At 38.5% G+C, this 20,712-nt stretch overlaps 1 protein-coding gene across 2 annotated transcripts in view; it reads right to left on the minus strand.

Annotated features, from left to right (window-relative positions):
- Positions 1-20,712, minus strand: part of kif26ba (kinesin family member 26Ba) — a 72,306-nt gene that overhangs the window by 32,595 nt on the left and 18,999 nt on the right. For both annotated transcript variants that reach the window (XM_057343313.1, XM_057343312.1), the window contains exons 3-4: positions 16,171-16,788; positions 8,248-8,411 (exon numbers count right to left, since the gene is read on the minus strand). In XM_057343313.1, coding sequence (XP_057199296.1) covers positions 8,248-8,411; positions 16,171-16,788 — 782 coding nt within the window. The remainder of the gene's footprint in view (positions 1-8,247; positions 8,412-16,170; positions 16,789-20,712) is intronic.

Genomic DNA, 20,712 nt, shown 5'->3' on the forward strand with positions numbered 1-20,712 from the left:
TGTGATTTAAGCAACTAACTAGATTTAGGATGAGGATGGTTTCCGTGGTTGCTCAGGTGTTCGAAGTGGTCTTTATCATGTTGCTAGGGTTATCTAGGTGGATTCCAGCCTGTTGCTATGCAGTTGCTAAGGTATTATAAGTGGTCTTCAGCATGTTGTTAGGGATATCTAAATGGTTTCAATGGCATTTCTATGCAATTGCTAAGGTGCTGTACAGGTAAGTGGTCTTTAGCACGTTACTAGGGTCATCTAAATGGTTGCCAGGGCATTGCTATGTGGTTGCTAGGTGTGTTTTAGGTGGTCACTTCCTGGCCCAAATTAAATAAAGCCCACCCTTAATTGTTTGTCATGTACCTAAATATATCTTGGGTTCCTTAATCAATGGTTCTCAAACTTTTTTGTTGTAAGGCCCCCTTTGTGTAGAGTGCATTGCTTTGCGGCCCCCCAAATAAAGACTTATAATCTTAAACTTAAAATTTTAATTAAACCAAGAAAATATTCAGTTAAACAATGCCAAAACATCAATTATTTTGGATGGTGGTGTTGTTTTTGTGATGTTTGATTGCACAAAATGTATGATAGATATCTATATTTCTAAAATGCCACAAAATCTGTGGCCCCCCGGAACCATCTTGGGGCCTCCCAGGAGGCCACGGCCCCCAGTTTGAGAACCACTGCCTTAAATGTAATTCATACTAATACTGTATGTACAGCCATTGAAAAAATTAAGAGACCACTTCTAAAGTTCTTCTACTTCTTTTCTACTTTCCTATCCCCCCAACCCAAAAAAAATCTTAGCTTATGTGATAGGCTGACTGAGAGCAGTTTTTACTGCACCTATGCATTGTTGTTCTTTTGTTGCACAAATTGCTTCTATTGTTTTCCCCTACTTTGTAAGTCGCTTTGGATAAAAGCGTCTGCTAAATGACTAAATGTAAATTATTTTCATATATTTTTTCATACAAATAGAATTTACGCGTTCAAAAATGAATATATGATGGAATAAGTCAGTTTTTTTTTCGCAACTTTCATTCATCTTTGCATTCAGTCTTTTACATTGCTGTTGGGTGACTTTATTCCTGAGGTTTGTTTCTGTTGAAATTCAACAGACATTCGACATGAATTGCCAAAATACATGCAAAAATGCTGATTAAACATAAAATTGGAGTAGTCTCTTAATATTTTCCGCAGATGTATAATCATATTTATAAGCAGTAGTAATAATGATGCTTGCCTTAGCAAACATCACTAATAAAGTCAAATAACTAAATGCATGTACTGGCTGCACTGGGTGGAAATATCCAGGACAAGCTCATTAAGTTTCAGTGTCAAAAATTCACACACACACATACACACACACACACACACACACACACACAAACCACTGCTCTGTAGTGGAATGCCATCTGAGACAGCCGTCCCCTGAGGTGAATATTTATGGAATAAATCTGGCTGGGCTCTAATGAAACCTCTCACTCTCCTCACGTCGCTCGGCTCTTCAGCAGCTCAATCGATCATTTGAGCGTGCGTCGGGAGGGAAGGTCTCTAAGGGGGGGTGGTCCTGCTGCGATAGAAGGGTCAGGGCTGATGTGAGGGGTTTCTGAGGTGACCCTGCACGTTTTTAAGGGCCACAGTAAAGTAAACTGGCGAGGAGGTGGAGCATAGGAGGTGTAGGTCAAGGGGGCGACAGTTTAGCTCCCCGGAGATGGAAGCACGAGAGCTAATGAACAGAACGACACACGCTGCACATACTGAAAGTGGCAGCGGATACGCATGGATGCTTGCATTATCTCATCTGTACGGTACATACCCCACACCCACAGCTTATTCGGTTAAACACACATACATAAACACAACATCTGGAAGACAGCTGAAGGATGAAAATACAGACAAAATGTGTTTCTGATTAAGATCGTCCTACTTCAGGGAAAAAGTAAAGGGGAAATAAAGATTACAAATGAACAGTTAGAGAAAGTATTCTGTTTTGCAGAACAATATATAAATCCACAGCCATTCTGCAGGGGAATTTAAACAAGCACCGCCCATTACTCCCCGTTCAACTGTCCAACTGGATTTCTGTCACAGACTTCCAGGCTTCTAATTTGCACATGGTCTCAGTTCGCTCACTTATTAAAAGCAACCCAACCTGTCGAAATATGCACACGCACGCGCGCACACACACACACACACACGCACACACACACACACACACACACACACACGCACACACACACACACACACCTTTCCTATTGGTGTTCTTGACACTGATGACTTGTAGAGGAAAAAAACATGGGTGAAAAACTCCTGGGACCAGAGAAAGATGGAAGAGGTGAATCTTAAATAGATCTTTTATCATACTCCACCCAAAAATGTAAATTCTGTCACGAATTACTCCCCCCAAGTTGTTCCCAACCTGTATAAATGTCTTTGTTATTTTTAACACAAAGAAAGATATTTAGAAAAATGTTAGCAACTGACATTTCTAGGACACCATTGAATACTATAGTAGGAAAAATTAAAATGGTAGTCAAAGCTGCCCCAGAACTGTTTACTTACCTAAATTTTTCTAAATATCTCATTTTGTGCTTAATAGAACAAAAAAATTATACAATCATTTTTCCTACTATGGTAGTCAATGATGTCCCAGAAATGTCAGTTGCTAACATTTTTCCAAATATCTTTCTTTGTGTTCATCAGAACAAAGACATGTATACAGGTTTGGAACAACTTTTTTATTTCCCTTCAAAAGTCAGCAAATGGGTTAAACAAATTTAGAATTTTGTATAGAAATAAAATTATATATAATATAATATAATATAATGTTTGTTATGTTATGTTATGTTATGTTATGTTATGTTATGTTATGTTATGTTATGTTATGTTATGTTATGTTATGTTATGTTATGTTATGTTGTTCTATTTTTTGTACAATATACAACAGTCAACAATCTGTATAATAAGAGGTACAGTATAAATGATTCACATAAGCATGAGAGGAAGACAAAAACAAGAGAAAGATGAAGAAAAAAGATGGATTTTACTACAGGGCTCACTTTGTAAACATTAGGGAAGGGAGATATAGCTGCCATTATGCTCTCCTAACCAACCAGACACCAAATAATTGTACCACAGCAGCAGAAATAGCAGCTCTTGGGGTACAGTGAGGCTGTGACGGCGGAGGGGAGGATAGATGTGAGATGGGCTGAAAGAAAGGAAAGAACAAGGAGCCTCTGCCGAGATGTCAACTTGCCCGACACACATTCCTGTGCCAACACACCTGGGAGGAAACACCTGATCGGGCCAGGGCAGATCTACAAATAGATCTCCTAACTGAAGGACGCGGACCACCCACCACAGGATACGAAGAAGGAATCTCCCTAGCGGCCTCAACTGATTCAGATTGCGCCACCGCGACCAATTCTCAACGTCCCCGCAGAACCTCGATTTAAATAACCAAATGAAAGATTGTGACTGATGATTGCAGACTGTGAGTTAGAACAGACACAGCCAAAGCTTTAGATAAGAAACCGCAACACCGACAGGCTTTTTCCACTGTGAAAATATTACATTAGAAGAACGCTTCCATATGGGCTGATGTCCCGGGTCAACATGTCCTTACTTAGAGAGCAGCGAGCGAGACCGGGGATCAGGGGTACCGGCAAACTAATGAGAGCCGCAGGAACCTGACATGGCTGAGCGGAGAAAGGGTTGTTGAAAAGACAGGCATGACCGCACGGGGGGACGTTTGGTTGATGATAGAGTCTCTCATGCAGACAGAGACCGCCAGCAGGCGGATCAGATATTCAGCAGCTTGTATTCTGGATATATGCAAGAGAGAACCCATTACAAAAAATGATCATAGTAGCTCAATTATCATGAACTTACACCTCAACAATGAACACACAAACCTCAACCATGGTAACAATCAAAAACCATCATTCATTAAAAAAACACAACAGATAACTAACAGAAACAACGATATTAAAGCATAAATTAAGCCAGCAAGAACTAAAACACTAAAGAAGAAACACAGAATTGAACGTGCTGCAATGCATCTTGGGAACTTTCAAACTCTTGCAATATTGTTTGTTCAGAATGCACTGTTTTGTAACTGGACAAACTTTCTGAAGCATTTTGGCCAAAAACTTGAGAATCTAAGTCCAGTCAACAAAATAATCTTTGTTAGAATTATGTTTAGGCTAATTTTGTTTGGTATATGCAAAACAATCACGTGACTCCTTTTTACAAAAAATTCTATGTTCAAGTTGTTTATTTATCTTTGTAGGGAGAACATTTTGCAAGTTGGATTTTTTCACAGTGTTTAACACAAAACATATTCAGAGAAATGTCTGTTGTTTTGTGTCCATACGATGCAAGTCAATAGGGGTCAATGTTGTTTGGTTACTGACATTCTTCAAAATATCTTCTTTTGTGTTCTGCAGAAGAAAAGAAAGTCATACCGGTTTGCAAAGACATGAGGATGAATAAATGATGAAAGAATTCTTTAATTCACGTGGTTCCTGAGGTTGATCATTGAAAAATGTAAGCAACCGTGATTCGTGCTTCAGCACATAGACTAGCAGAAGATGAACAGGACATATTTCACGGTATCTGGAAGGAAGGTGTGTAAATTGCAGGTTCAGTTTGACAGCCCCGACACTTTAACCAAACGCATCCGGATGGTCAGGTCACGACACCTGTCCCATAAACCACAACGCTCTCTCAAAGCGTGTTACGACATCTGTAAATGTTCAGGTGCGAGAGCAGGGGAAGAAGCGCAGGGGGTGTGACACGGTCCCGTTTCAAACAAAGAGAAAAATGAGCGCCAGGTGTATATATAAACACACGCTTTGGCAGAATAGTCTTTAGCTGTCAAACGGCAGGTCAAGACACATATATACAGAAGAGAAGAGGGCTGTCCTTCATGTAAACCGGCACTGTCTTCTGAAGTTTACAGCCTTTTTGTGAACTGCCCAAGGATAGTTGACATTGTAGGCTACATGAGGGCATGACGGGTATAAATCACAGTTCACTCTCTCCTGGTCCTTTTATTATTTCGAAAGAGGAAAACTAGCAACTGGCACGTATGGAAAAATGTGAGAATCAATAGAAACACACACTGTAAGAAACTTCTGTAGAAATTACAGTATTACTGGCAGCAGTTTGCCAGTAACTTACTGTAGATTTACATTTACGTAATTTACTGGCAACGGTTTGTTCAAAGATAAATGAACATTAACCATTAACAAGTCTTTATCTTTACAGAAAAAAATAACAGCCTCATGCAAAGCATTCTGGGAGGCAAAATTAAAAAAAGAAAAAACAGAAAAAGGTTGATGAGGATTTCTGGTTCCCAGAATGCTTTGCATGAGGCTAACACAATGCTCTACCAAATACTTCCATATCAATATGAAAATGAAATTAAGCAAAATAACTAAAATAATGTAAATATATGTGATCTTGGAAAACAAAACCAGTCTTATGATTTTGCATCATCTGAAAGCTGAATAAATTGGCTTTCCATTGGTGTATGGTTTAGGATAGGGTTAGGATAGGACAATATTTGGCCAAGATACAACTATTTAAAACTCTGGAATCTGAGGGTGCGAGAAAATCACCTTTAAAGTTGTCCAAATGAAATCCTTATCATAGCTTATTACTCACAAAAATTATCTTCATGGAACATGATCTTTACTTTTGAGTTTTGGCATAAAAGAAAAATCGATCATTTTGACCCACATGATGTTTTGTTGGCTATTGCCACAAATATTCCCGTGCTACTTAAGACTAGTTTTGTGATCCAGGGTCACATATTGGTTTATTTTTTTATTCAGAATCAGCATCGTTTTTTCCTTGCGTTCTCTTTCAGACCTGACAACCACCAGTTGAGAGCCACTGATCTAGAACATCCACATGGTATCTGCCAGCACGCTTGATATGAAGCCAGTAAATCACGCCGGACGCCTCTTAACCTCGTTGTGATCTGAACTTTACAAAAATATTTACAGCGATTGAGCAATACATCTACGGTAAGATCCACTCGCATGGATTAAGAGCGTACGGTCCGTTTAACAATTCATTCTGCAGATGAGGCTGAATGTCATTTATCATAACTGTTTACCCAATAAGCACCACATCACAGATATAGGAGCGCTGCCAAATGGTTTCTACTGTAAATGTTTTGGGCCTTTGGATGGATGACTGTACGAGACGTTAAACAGAGCACTGGAAGAAAGAGTCGGGAAGCAATCTTTTCCAAAAGAAAACGTTCTCGTGAATATTAAATTGAAATGGAATCAAGTTCGATTTGACAATGGTGCACTCTGTCATTTAGGATATTTATCAGCTGCTACAATGTAAAGATAACAAATTTATGGTGCAATCTGTAACTTTTGCATCTATATCGGCATCTCTGCTTGAAACAGAAAATTGCAGGTGACTTTGCGGTTTTTTTCTTTACGTAGGATGAAGTCCAACTGACATTTGCACACAGAGACGAAGTGATAAAGATAAAGACACAGTGCCACCACAGCCGTAGCCTCTGACACAAATAAAATCCTTAAATCCGTCCGCTGAATGAGAGAGGCTCTCATTCCATTTGTCTCCCGCTATCTGCCTCTCCACCCTTCCCCTTCTCTCCTACATCCTACGATAACACCCCATGATCGATGTCCTCGCCTCCTCCCACGCCGCTCTGGGCGACAGAGACCAGAGCCCCAATCAATTCATCGGGAGGGGAGCTAGGGTATTTCCCCAAGTGTGAAATAATGACTTCTTCGAAAGATAGTAAACACACAAGTTTAACTTCACGTACAGTAAGACCCTGAGGGTCACGTCGCACGTCTTCTTTCCAAGCTGAGAGCAGTGGAAAAGAAGTCTCCGGTGTAGTCCACCCAGTGGTCAGAGCATCTCGTTTGACAACATTAAAGTGACAACACCTCTGCGCTAGCAGGAGTGTGTTTGCATGTGCGAGAAACATCGTGTTGACAACTGACAGCTGTGAAGATGAGTGTGAGTGAAGATGAACATGAGAGAACGCACATGCTCGAGTCTCTCTTCACCCCAGAGTTCATATGCTGGCTACAGATGGGAGACGAGTGCTACGGTCACCACCATAAAAAGAGCGATGAAGTCATCGGCATGCAAATATTCAAGTGACGTGATAAGAAAGTCTTGCTCAAGGCTAAGATTACTATTTTAAAAAGAATCTACATAATCTAATCTACTTCCATATAATAATAACCAGATAATGTGCCATAGAGTCACACATTTACAAGCTCCTGCTAGGAAATTATCATCCAAGGCCCATTCACATCCAGAATGTTAAAGGGACAGTTCACCCAAAAATGAAAGTTCTGTCATCATTTACTCACCCTCAAGTTGTTCCAAGCCTGTATACATTTCTTTGTTCTGATGAACACAGAGAAAGATATTTGGAAGAATGCTTGTAACCAAACAGTTCTCGGCCACCATTGACTACCATACATGTAGTACGAAAGTTTGCTTTATAAATGTATTTGTTCTGTTGAACACAAAAGAAGATGTTTTTGTAGGAAAGCAAACAGTTCTGGGACACTTTCGACTATGGCAGTCAATGGCAGCCAAGAACTGTTTGGTTACAAGCATTCTTCAAAATATCTTCTCTGTGTTCATCACAACAAAGAAATGTATACCGATTTGAAACAATTCGAGGGTGAGACACCATTTTTATTTTTGGGTGAACTGTCCCTTTAACAATAACTATAACTTAAAAGTAAAAAAATCGTCTTAATTTAATTGAATAGCAAAGTCCATAACACAACTATAATAATACAGAGTCATCATATCTTTGACATCTCTTTCGCAGCAATTTTTCTTCCAGCTGAAAACATTGACAGCCAATCAAAATCCATTCAAATGTAAAGGGATAACACATATAAAATGTGAAAGTGCAGCAGGTGACATAGAAAAAAACATAATATTATTGTGTGTTTTTATGTTTTTGCATTTATTGTTATTACATTAACAAGCTGATTGGATGGCAGAACGGTGACTCACAATCACTGGATACTTGTTTAACATTATTTCATGGCCTTTTTACTTGCATTTATGTTACATGGGCCACATTAAGAAATGAACTGGTATCTCAAAAAAATATATGCAACACCGACAGAAATCCACTTTTAATTCTGGACTTTTTGACTGGAATGGCAATCAAAGTTTTTTTTACACTATTAGACCAAACATGCAAAATGATCCAAATTTACCTGGCAAAGAAGGATGCAGCAGCAGAGGTGCCACTGGAGGGCGCTGTGGTGGCCGGGGCAGGAGCCGGCGGGCTGCTGTATGCTGTCGGGCGGTCGGCATTGTATCGGTTCAGCGCTGCCTCATTTAAACCCTCTCTGTTGCCCTCCGACACCATCTGAGAGATCTGCATGGGAGTAAACAAACCCGTCAAAAACACGGTGCAACAAACCACAATTATACAGGAGACAATATAGTTAGGCTAATGTTATAATATAATTAGCTAATGTTCTCAATTTGCTATTTTATGACCCCCATGACTTGTATTTTCCCAGACGTGCGGGGGAAAAGAGTGAAAACACATTCTATTTGTGTCTAAACTACTGCGGCATGGTAGCGGCACGCAGACATTTCTGGCAAGCATCCCGGGTCACGCAGCGGCTGTAAATTTAGCTCAGATTCTGCCAGGGCTCCAGATAAACTTGTTTAGCTTAAACGTGAGTCATGAGAAACAGCCCTGATAATTATGCCGCGAAGGGCCCGTGGCTTTCTTAAACAAGCATGCGGACAGAGCCACTCAGAGAGATTTGGAAATAATCCGGGCACCCTCCCCTGACCCAGCTCTGTAAATAATCAGCAAGGGCACTGCTGTTGCTGCGGGCCGGGTCTGTCGTCTCACCCCAAATAAGGACACGCACGTCCCTGTTGGCGATGAGCACTGCTGTACAGTGAAACAGCAGCCCTCTTTGTGTTTACCCAGAATGCTTTAGAAGTGTAGGCAAGTATCACCAAGATAAGCTTAAAGGGACAGTGAGAAAGTCCAGCTGGTGAGTTTAAGAAGTGTTTCTGAAATTGTGATATGCCCAAGCAAAAGTCAACATTAAACATCAGGAACACATTTTATATTCATGTGTCATATTTCTGAATGACCAAAAAAAGATTAAAAAAACAAAACAAAAACGATGCTAAATTATGTATAAATGTTGATTTTATGCATTGGCAAGTGTTTGGATCGTGAAAACCGGGTGTTGCACACCACAATTTGCAGTCTCAAAAAATTTAAGATGAATTGCAACATCCCATTTGCACATGCCAACTAACAATCACTTTCACAGCTGACAGATATAGTAGAGCGAGCCAAATGCTCATGGTGTCTTCACAGCTTCACAGGTTATTTCTGTTTGGCTGCAGGTATGGTGGCAAAATTCACAGCCGTCTTAAAAATACACTCTGATAGCACATGACTAATAGATATATTTAGCGGTGTCTGAACGCATTACAGCTCAATAGCTGTAATCGTCCCAGCACAGGATTTACAGATGTGTGCACTTGACAGCTGCAAAAGGAATGAAATCAAATAGATAAACGAAAACATTAACAAACCTGATAGCAATCAGCTAATATTAGACACGGTATTGACCCTCTCACATCATAAGGTCAAAAACATCTTTGTCAGTCATAAATGTATGAAACACTGGTTATAAATTGCATAATCTTATAAATAAATTTAAACATTTTTTTTTATCGAGATTTATACATCATCTGAAAGCTGAATAAATAAGCTTTCCATTGATTTATTACAATATTTGGCAGTGATACAAATATTGGAAATCTGGCATCTGAGGGCGCAGTAGCAAAAACAGCCTGTTTATCATAAGGATGGTGGAGAGGGTGTTTTACATATAGTTTTGGTTCTTAAAAACCTTTATTAACATTTAGAGAGTTTAGGCACAATAAAAGTAACACAAATCTAGAGTTACGTCCCTTTAAAAAATGATTGTTTTCATTTAAAACTCATGTTTTTTGTGGACTAAATGGTACTGCTGTCCTCACTGGTGACATTAAAACAGACCCAGCGCAGTATACAGACCATCAGATCGCTGGGGAACTCAAGGCTGATCTGCCATCTGTTGTGCAGGAATGAGAAGAAGGGGCATTAAATACGGTCAGTGCCAACAGCACAGATTGCACCTCTCTGCCCATCCACTCGTTTATCACCATCATCTCTTCTTTCTTTAATCGCCACTCACTTGTCCTTCTTTTACTCCATAATATAATGCTTTTGTCCAAATGTAAGGTTCTAATCCATTTAACCATTGCTATTTCTCTTTTTCTTCTCAAGAGAATGACCTGATTGCTGAAGGTACTTAAAAAAACACAAACCAGATTTCAGATGTTAACCTGCCTGACCTTGACTTTGACCTTCATACTCCTTTTGCTGCTCCATATAGGCTTGAAAAGTAGATTAAAAATCTCAGCATTACTGTGATAACAGCGATAAGAGATACTGGCACATATTATAAGATCTCCAGTTACAGGTTGTGGAATGAGAGAGCATTTTCTTCCAGGTTTTTTTTTACAAGGACAGAATAAACCTCTCATTTTGTAAAGTAAATTATAAATCTGGATCGCCATAGTATGTTTACACCACAAATTAAACAAAAAAAAAAACAGCAAAACTGTTAGACCTTTCTTATACATTTTATTAATTGTTGTAAAAAGATGCTAAGTGTAATCAAATTGAATATATAAAAGGATACTTTATTTAATAATTATACTCAAATATTATGAATATCAAATATGATAAATAACATTCAATAAAATAATAAATAACATTAAATAACATAATATTCAATTCATTTTATTATTAAATTAAATTATACTTTATTAAATGTAAAATATTTAAAAATGTAATTAAATAACATTATATAACACACACACACATATAAAACATTAAGTAACATAATATTAAATCAAATCAAAATAATGTATTATTAAATGTTGTTATACTGTATATTTAACATTAAATGTATTAAACATAATGCATTCACTGAATTTTTTATAGTTAGTTATAACACATAGTTAACTCATATATTTACAGTATAATTTAAGAATTTTAAATGAAATATTAAAATATTAATTAAAAATCTGTTAAAAAAATAACAATTAACAAAGGACTTTTACAAAGGAGATTTTTTAGATTTTTCTTCCATTTAATCCATCATATTCGGAATGCTCAACCTGGGAAACGTCATCAAGTCTTATTAAGTCATACTCAAAAAGAGAGAAGCACCATCGTGACAATCTAGTGCTTCAAACAGTGGCAAGTGTGAAAAGATAAACCAAATATTTAATGTCCTGGTTGCCCTGGAGAAAAATATAATTCTAGTGCTTTATTCGAGCATATTAGAATGCCTTGAGCACAATTATGGCAACTTCATGACAGATGACAGATTGCAAAGTATGCCCCTGTGCGTGTGTGAAATCAATATCCAGCACTTGTAATTTTATGGATGTCTTATTTCATGTGTTTCTACAGCAGGCCAGGCCCACCATGTGACTATAGATGCTCCGGGGTTCCATGAAACCAAGTGCAGGTGTGATGAATGAGGAAGGTGGAAAACATTTCTGAGAGTGGAATTCTCCTGATGTAGCATTTATACCCAAGAGAGAAAGAAAAGATAAAAAAAAAACTTGAACGGAGGTTTCCTTCCACCCTGTTCCCCGGTGGCCCCCTGCACGCCCACATGTACAGACTTCCTCATTTATCATAATTAAAACATGGACACACTGCACTGCCTGGGCACATGAACCTGTACTATTCTCCTCCATCCCCTGTGTTCTCTTATATCTGTCACAACTCTTTTCCTACCGTGAGAAAGCATGCCGTTAAGTTGGGAATGGGGGTACACAGCCCTGCAGGGAGACATTTCAATAGAGACAAGCTGCAGAAAGGCCTAAAACAATGAGATGAAGAAATGAAATATATATTTTTGTCTTTTTGTGCAAATATTCATTTCTCTCTCTCTCTCTCTCTCTCTCTCACTCTATCTCTCTCTCTCTATCTCTCTAACTCTATACAGTATAAGGAGTGTTGGGTGTAACTAGTTACTAAGTAATTAGTTACTGTAATTTAATTACTTTCCCTTGAAAAAGTAAAGTAAGGGATTACTTATTTTTTCTGTAATTTAATTACAGTTACTTCTGATGTAATTAAACTAAATACTTTGTGTAATATGTGTGTGCAATAGTGGAATTGACATCAAAATTCAAAGTCTAACTTTAAAATCCTTGCTTCAATGTATAATTCTCACATTTGTAATACTTTGGTCAGGTAATAATAATACTTTATGTAGTTTAATATTATTTGATTGACTGAATTAAATAAGCCATTTCATGTCTATCCTTGAATCATTTAACTAATCAAGGTTGATGTAGGATATAGAAAGTAATTAGTAATAAGTAACTAAATATTTTTGGAGAGAGTAATTTGTACAGTAATCTAATTACACTATTGAATATGTAATTAGTAACTAGTAATTAAATACTTTTTCAGAGTAATTTACCCAACACTGAGTATAAGGCATATATATATACAGTATATTCAAAAGGCAAAAATGCCTCATCACATCTCTAAAAGGCCCTGTGATGTAGCCATGGCAGAGGTCTTAAGTGTCTGTTGGGTGGGGGGTTAAATTCCTCCTCCATAGAAATGGATGTAACCCTCCTTAAGGAGATTTTATAAGGGATAAGACAAAGTCCACACGGAATGTAAGGACTCCGTGTGTGGCATCCGAACTGTTTTTATGGCAAGGTCCTGCATCCAGGGTAATTGTCACTATCTGAGTTACTCTGCAACACAAGCTTAACAGCTTCCTGTGAACAAAAACCAGCCCCTTAGGCACAGAAAGACAGAAGGAGAGTAAGAGAAACAGAAAAGAAAACAGATTTTAGCCAAAGTAAACAGTCGTGAAAAGAAGACACAAAAGACTCACTGAGATAAAGATACAGATTTTAGCTCATGGTGGAGAAAAGAATACCAAGGAGGAACTTGAGGAACCTAAACCCAGAGGGATTATATCCACAGAAAGATGTTGTGAAGGGTGTGAACCATCCACAGCCTAAATTACTTCCGATTAGGTTCAAATCAAAATTGTACCCCCACCAAAACTGACCACGACCAAACCACGTCCTCTTACACACTGGATTATTTCCTTGGCCAAAATATAAGCTTTTAAAGAAAATGTGTACCCATAAAGCCATACATTTTCCAATAATGAAATTTTATGTATTCTGTGTGAACTAACTTCTTTTTTAATTTAGTGATGTGTTGTTGATTGTAAATGACAAATAGATTATATTCTTAAAACTAAGGGTAGTTTAGATTCTATATTCAGATGGAAAGAATCAGTTCACCATATTTAAAGCTATTGTAAAAAAAACAATTTTATTCTTCCCAAGTTGATATGTTGCTTGAAAAGCCATTGGCGAGGCTAAACTGTACATACAGTATATCAGTATTCTGTGTTTTTAATAGAAATCAATTGTTCTTGGCAAAATTATTTGGTGTATCTGTTGTATATTTAGAAATTTGGTGTTTTCCCAATTAAAATCTGAGTGCTAATTCACCTTGAGTCTGTGCATTCTGAAAGAGGACACATTTGGAAGAGCGAGAGATGTGAGTGAACATGCAAAATATCTTATGTTAAAAGATATCCCACAATGCCCTCAATATTAAAACTATATGTAATGATTTAAAAAGAAAGATGGTTCCTTACTAGTCTAATGAACCTCACCTTTATGCACATGTCAAACCCATGATCTGTAACTTTAAAGCGGCCCTAACACACGCGGTTACCCAATCTCATATTAATCTTGAGTACCTATAGAGTAGTATTGCATACTTCGTATCTTCGAAGAGTATTTAGTTTGATCACATTTATAAAAGATAGATACAGCTGTACGATTATTTCCGAAAGCATACGGCGCGTGCGGGGGGAGGGGTAGGCTGAACTAAAGCACGTGCGCACCCATTGCCAACAAAACACAGACATCAGTTTCACTCACCGCATGCCGTTTATGTCCGGCATCTTTTAGCGCTCCATATATCAGTTTCAAACGATCTCCAAATCCAGCGTTATATCCACCGTTTATATAACATTCATCACCCAAATGCAGTGAACAAACAAACACCTGAACTTCGCGAACGTATGCTCTCAACTCTCTCTCTCTCTCTCTCAGAACATTCATCACCCATATGCTCTCTCTCTCTCCTGCACACAAGTGAAAGTGACGTCTGCGCATGCTCCTTCTCCTGCTCTCCTTTCTGCCGCGTGGGCGTGCCGCATGCTTTTCCGGGAGAATTGTCCAATAAGGGACTAAGAAAAATTGTTACGAAACAGTTTTATATGTTCGAAAAAAACCTGTACGATCGCTGGGGGAGTGTGTCGAGCACAGAAATACTACGTAATACGCCCAACTCGTTTTTTGACAAGTTGACCATGTTACGCATGAGAAGACAGCACGTTTAACAGTGTAAAGAAGTCAGAATGCATGACACACCGTTGCACCACCCCTTTAACTATTTGGTTGGATCAACATCACACAGAAGTGTCTTTGTTTCCATAAAAGTTCATTTTAAAAACATTGTTCTTATCTAAATGGATTTTAAAAGCTTGACTCTTAAAATTCAATCAAGGAAACATTAATCCACTCAACCACTTAAACTCACACCATAATGTTCATTTCCAAATATAGCCAATGAAATATTCTTTAACAGATTCCTGTTTAAGTTCGTCTACAAACAACTTCATTTACAGCTGATTTAAAATGAGATTCAGTTTGATATGCACAAGAATACATGATAGTATCTTGTACACAGCAATCCTTTACATTTAATGGAAGGTAAACCAGCTGACACTGTCTGATAAGCCATTGAGACTCCAGAGGAGATCTAATCAGCCTGCTGTGTCTTCATTTAGTTCAATTTACTAAAAAGACCCACGAGGACTTCTTTTCCAGCAGACAGACACAATATATGCCAAGGTTTAAGAATGAATTATCCCTTAAAACAAGATATCTCATTTGGACCTTGTTCAAATGTTTTTGTTTAAGATATTTGCTTTGGTTGCAGTCATTTCTGCATCTGACTCTGAAGAACTAGAAATTAGGTCTGAAGCGGACTGAGCATCATTCACCTGTGTGACAGGATTAAATTGTTTGGTCTCCAAAGACACACTCGAGATCATTGGCCTCAGTCTTAAAATAAAGAGTCGCCTCTGATACCAAGGCAATTCTGAGGCAAACTCTTTTGGAAATGACTCCCCAACACTACTTAGAGGGTTCCGGGACCCCTTGCAGTCTATATAAAATGTAATTGCTTCCACCCTGATGCATTACCAATGCACATTAGACCCAGAGGGATTCCCACAGGACTCTATCATCAGATTACAACATTAACCACAATGTGTAAACGCTCTCATTATATCCAAGGCACTGCTCCCCGAAGGGACAGAAAGCCACCAACCATGAATAAAAACACTCAGACTTTTCCCCAAAACCAAGTGAGATGCTTTGATGTCTATCGACTACAGGAAGTAACATTCTCAGCAGCAACAAAAGAAACCTTATAAGTGACTGATTTGGAATGGTCTACATGTACAGTAGACTGCACACCCCACAAAATTGATTTATAATATGAAATTTGTTGTTGTTTTTGTTAAAACACTATTTACATTAAAGTTGCAATCCATAACTTTTGCCAAATTGTTACTGTATTGAGGGCACTCATCGTTACATTTACATTTAGTCATTTAGCAGACGCTTTCATCCAAAGCGACAACATGCGATTAGGTTGAAGTCAAATGGTGTCAAACTGAGCGACATTTTCCACAGCTCAAATTATCAAGTTGTATAAAAAAGATACAACCAACAATTGATTTGCATACAATTTCGTGTTAGCATGTTGTGAGCTAATCTCACAGCGTGTTAAGTCTGATCAGTGTAAAGATACATACCGCACAAATATATATATTTTTTAAACAAACACCAATTAAGTGCCTATTTTTAAAATCATTACCAACTAACTAGGTTCTATCTCCTTAAGAAGTCATAAATTCAGAAATGTGATGCTCTCGCACACCAAAACAGAATTAACAAGCCCCTACCTGGTAAGGATAAAGCGTGACCCCATTGGCTCTCGACTGATGCCCGGCCGTCCACGTGCCCTCCATATACTGGTGAGTTTGGAGCACCGTGGAGCTCAACACGGTCCCATTGCTGTTGCTGGGGCTGCCGGGTGGATAGGGCTGTTGCGACGCTGTCGACTTTCCACCGTGTCCGGGGGAGTTATTCTTCTTCTCCACCCCGCTGCTCACCCCCAGGCTGTTGGGCTTGGACCCGTGTTTGGGATGGGTCGGATGGTGCGGGCTGGCACTGTTACTTGCGCTGGTGGTTGTTGTTGTAGAACTGGAGGTGAAGGCTGGAACAGTTACAGGAGCGGAGGATGCTGATGAATGGTACCCCGGAGGCAAGTAGGCCCAGTCCCGTGGTGGCATGGAGCCCTGGAGGACGCTGCGAGAACTGACGAGGGAGGCCAGGGATGGAGGAGAGCCGGGAGACACGTCACACTGGTCCAGGCTCAGGACCATATGGACGGCTTCCTGTTTCAGTTGACTCAGGTGGGTGGAGCAGACATCGCAGCGGCCGTCTCGCTCGTTCCAGGCTTTGCGCGTGCTGTTGGGCACCTGCAGCTTATCGTGGATCAGCAAAGAGAATGAGGGATCCTATACAGGAAGAGAGAGAGAGAGAGAAAGAAAGATGTCTTAATATGACGGTCACATAGAGCATTTAATTGCAATGATTCTTTCCAAACAAAGATATTTTGTAACTACATAGATTTGCTAAAAAAATGTGTCTTAAACCCATTTGTTACTTTGGAATACTTTGCGGGTGGGAATTAATGTTAGGTTGGCAGAGAATGCTGGGAGACTCCTGAAGAGAACCATAAATAAATACAACGGTCATCCAAACAGATTTTCTACAGGATCAAAGTAAATAAGTAGAAAAAAATAGAATAAAATCAAAACATTGATTAAAGTAACAAATATAGTTGGTTTAAGATCTATTAAAAAGATTCAGTTTGATTAAAGTAATAAAAAAAATATTCATGCAAGAAAAAAATACATTTTTCAATAAAAAAAGTAATAAACAAAGAATTTAGAATATATAACAAGAAATAAATGATATGTAAGTAATTGTATACATTAAGGAATACATTACAGTAGTGAGAGAAAAAATATAATTATTTTATTCATATGATTAAATAGAAACTTAATAGAAACTAATTTTACATTTATAATATAAGTTTTCAGTGTATAAATTGTGTATGTAAAAGACAGAATGAGAAAGATCATACTTGGGGGTCCGTGGCATCTAACAGATTGAAAACCCCTGGTCTAAAGTATACAGTATATTGTTTTCATTGCATATACAGTATGTCCCATTTGAGGGTGTTTTTTTGACTTTTTTACTATACACGTTTTCCAGTCTCCCCCTACACATTAAAACATTACTGATTAATCATTAAAAATTCAGTGCAAATGAAATGTGTTCTCACACTTTGTTACTTTAGATCTTCCGTCGCTTCATTAACATAAAGCTGCCAATTATCTGGGTTTAAAACATCATCACACCAAGTGCTTGAGCATTGTGTGAAATGTAGATCATAATTACGTTCTGGCACATGCTCGCAGGCTATGGTGAAAACGTGGGAAGGATTTGAATTAGTTTAATTGAGATGATGAATGACATCATCAGTTTATCACACCTGGGAAGAGATGCAGACTTACTAGGACTCAGCGGGTGACCAGAAGTAAATCATTTTTTTCTTTTCTTTCCATTTTTTCCTTCTACATTTACATATTTTTATATGTATTTTTAACTCTTCATAATGAATACACTACAGTTTTTTTTTTCACTTTTATTTTAGACCCAACAGCCGTGATCTAATTAACTTCTAAAGCGGCCTGAAAACCACTTGACCTTTTTAACAGGTAGGACTATATCTGTTAGACACAATAGCGGTGCTTTCAGACTCTAAAAGCGCAGCTAGTGCAATAATTAACCTTAAACCTTTGAATCATGAAATATACTTCAGACTTTGCTAATGTTGCTGAATTAAGAGACTGATAATAACTGTGTAGCATTCGTCTAAATCAAACCTGCATATTACTGAAGTCATTTGGCTCTGCTTTCAGCCATCATATGCAAAACCAAGATTTTTCATCCATACAAGGACAAATTTGGCTTTTAAATGCTGCAAAATTGCAAGTGAAAAGTGATAACGTGAGGCCAGATGGTCGAACGAAAGGGATTAAAAAATGGCTTGCTGACATCATCCGAGAAGGAAAGTCATTTCACAGACGAAGCAAGCGAATACATGTTGATGAAAACATAATAAGCCGAGCACATTAAAATCACCACATGTATTCATACAGTAAATAGGGTCCATCTTGATTTCAAGCAACCATTGTTTCTTCCTTAATATTGTATAATCGTAAGCACGGTGTCCTTACTGCACCTTTACCTCACCGATGGGTTTGCCCACCCACCCCTCGGCTCTCCCCGGCGGCTCACGGCATCGATCCAGCTAATCAAAAGCCGTCCACGATCACAGTCACTGGAGGAGAGAGACTGAAGGTCTGTTCTGATTAAAACCACACATTCCTGCTGTCAGTGTAAATCTAGAGGCCGTCTCTCGTCTTACACAAGATGCTTTGTGTATCCATCCCCTCCACGGCCAGCGTCCACTTTGCCCCGTACATCGTACGCAGTGACCTCTTACATTTGCTACGGTTAAGTCCACTATGCAGCTGACATAAGGCTTGTATCATAAGGCTCTGTATAAAAGTTCAGAACTAAGAATATTTTCTCTGAGCAGGTTGGTGTTCTGTGTTTCTGGTCCATGTCCAAAGGATGGAAATTCAATCTGGCACAACACACATAATGGCAAAATCTACCCAGAATGCTCCTCTGCCTCATTGTGCATGCATTCTGGATGTGCTTTGGTGGAGATGTGTGTCCTGATCTCACCTGAAAGGGACAGTTTCAATCCTTTCATGATTTACTCAGTCTCGGTTCATTCCAGACATGACTTTCTTTCTTCAGCAGAACACAAAAGAAGATATTTTGAAGAATGGTGGTAGACAAACAACATTGGACCCCATTGACTTACATTGTTTTGACACAAAACCACTGCGACGTTTCTCAAAATATCTTCTTTTGTGTTCCACAGAAGAAAGTCATATACAGGTTTGAATTATTTGAGAGGGAATAAATGATAACAGAATTTTCTATCCGGATTAGGCAGTTTGGGGCACTAGCATCATTAAAAAGTACATGAAAGTACAGAGTACATGAATGATGAATCTCTTTTTTATGAACGCATCGAACGAAGTCTAGATTTTTTTATGTCAAAGTCACCTCTCATTGTCCTTTGCTTTCGCAGTTCATATGTTTCAGAGACGCTGATGTCAATACAGTTTATAAGGGTTCTATTGCTGATTCTCTGTCAATGACAACATCGTTTTGTCTGTCATCTGTGATATCTCTACCCAGCCTTCAAACCAGCATCAAAATGCATTGGTGGATAATTTAAACATTTTACAAAAAAAACGGCACGCATGCTACTTCACTTAAAGGAACTGCACAAGATACATTTGTCTCCGGAGCAATATTGATGTAAATATTTGTAGAAGGCAGACAGACGTGATCTGGAATATGTCTGGAACCCCCGAAAATACTCACGCACTGACCTTCACTTCCCAGGCCAACAGGAAACTATCACTAACACGCTGGAAGTTCTGGTGCTGGATACTAACTGTCTGTCTCTGTGTGTTTATCAGACAAGTTCTCAATTTGTCCGGGCATTCTTAAATAATTTACACTAAACGATACTAAAAAAAACATATTGAAGGTAAATCTGGTGTGAGATGACTGTAAACTCTGGAAGTTCAGACGTTTCAGACTGCGGCAGCTGAAACCTGCAACACTTTAATTCATGCAAAGCCACTGCAGATATTTCGCCTGTCAGGGTGGAGACCTAAAAACCAAATCCTAAGCTGTGCCACTTTAAGCCTTCGCCAAAAATAACCAGAAACAGCGGAACTATCACTTCAACTTCAACAGAAAATAAGCAGATGTTTGGCCTGGTGAAAACCTGCACCCCGAACCATCGCAACAAATGCATTAAAGACCTTGCAATTTAGAAAAACTGCAGTATCTGAGCAGAACGCAATGCCTGAAGGCGTTTTACTTATGTCGAGTATTTGATATCTCATATCTCATATGTGACCCTGGATCACAAAACCAGTCTTAAGTAGCACGGGAACATTTTTAGTAAACGCCAAAAAAACTTTACAACATTACACAAAACAACATAAAATAATTTTTAAAATTATAAATTCTAAGTGACACTTAAAGCAAACTTTGCTAGGGGGTTCATGTGTAAACTCATTATCTGCCAACACAAATGAACAACACGCTTTTGAGTATTGAAGTAAAAATTTGAAGTAAATAATTGGCATCTCCGTAATTTTGTTTTACACGACATCTTTGGCTAAAGAAAAAATATGATTACCGCCCCAGTGAACTCAAAGTTGTGAAATGACTAAAATATCTTGAAATCCACTAGAAAAGAGGTGAACACT

The sequence above is a fragment of the Triplophysa rosa genome, linkage group LG10 (assembly GCF_024868665.1).
Source record: "Triplophysa rosa linkage group LG10, Trosa_1v2, whole genome shotgun sequence".
Classification (NCBI taxonomy): Eukaryota; Metazoa; Chordata; class Actinopteri; order Cypriniformes; family Nemacheilidae; genus Triplophysa; species Triplophysa rosa.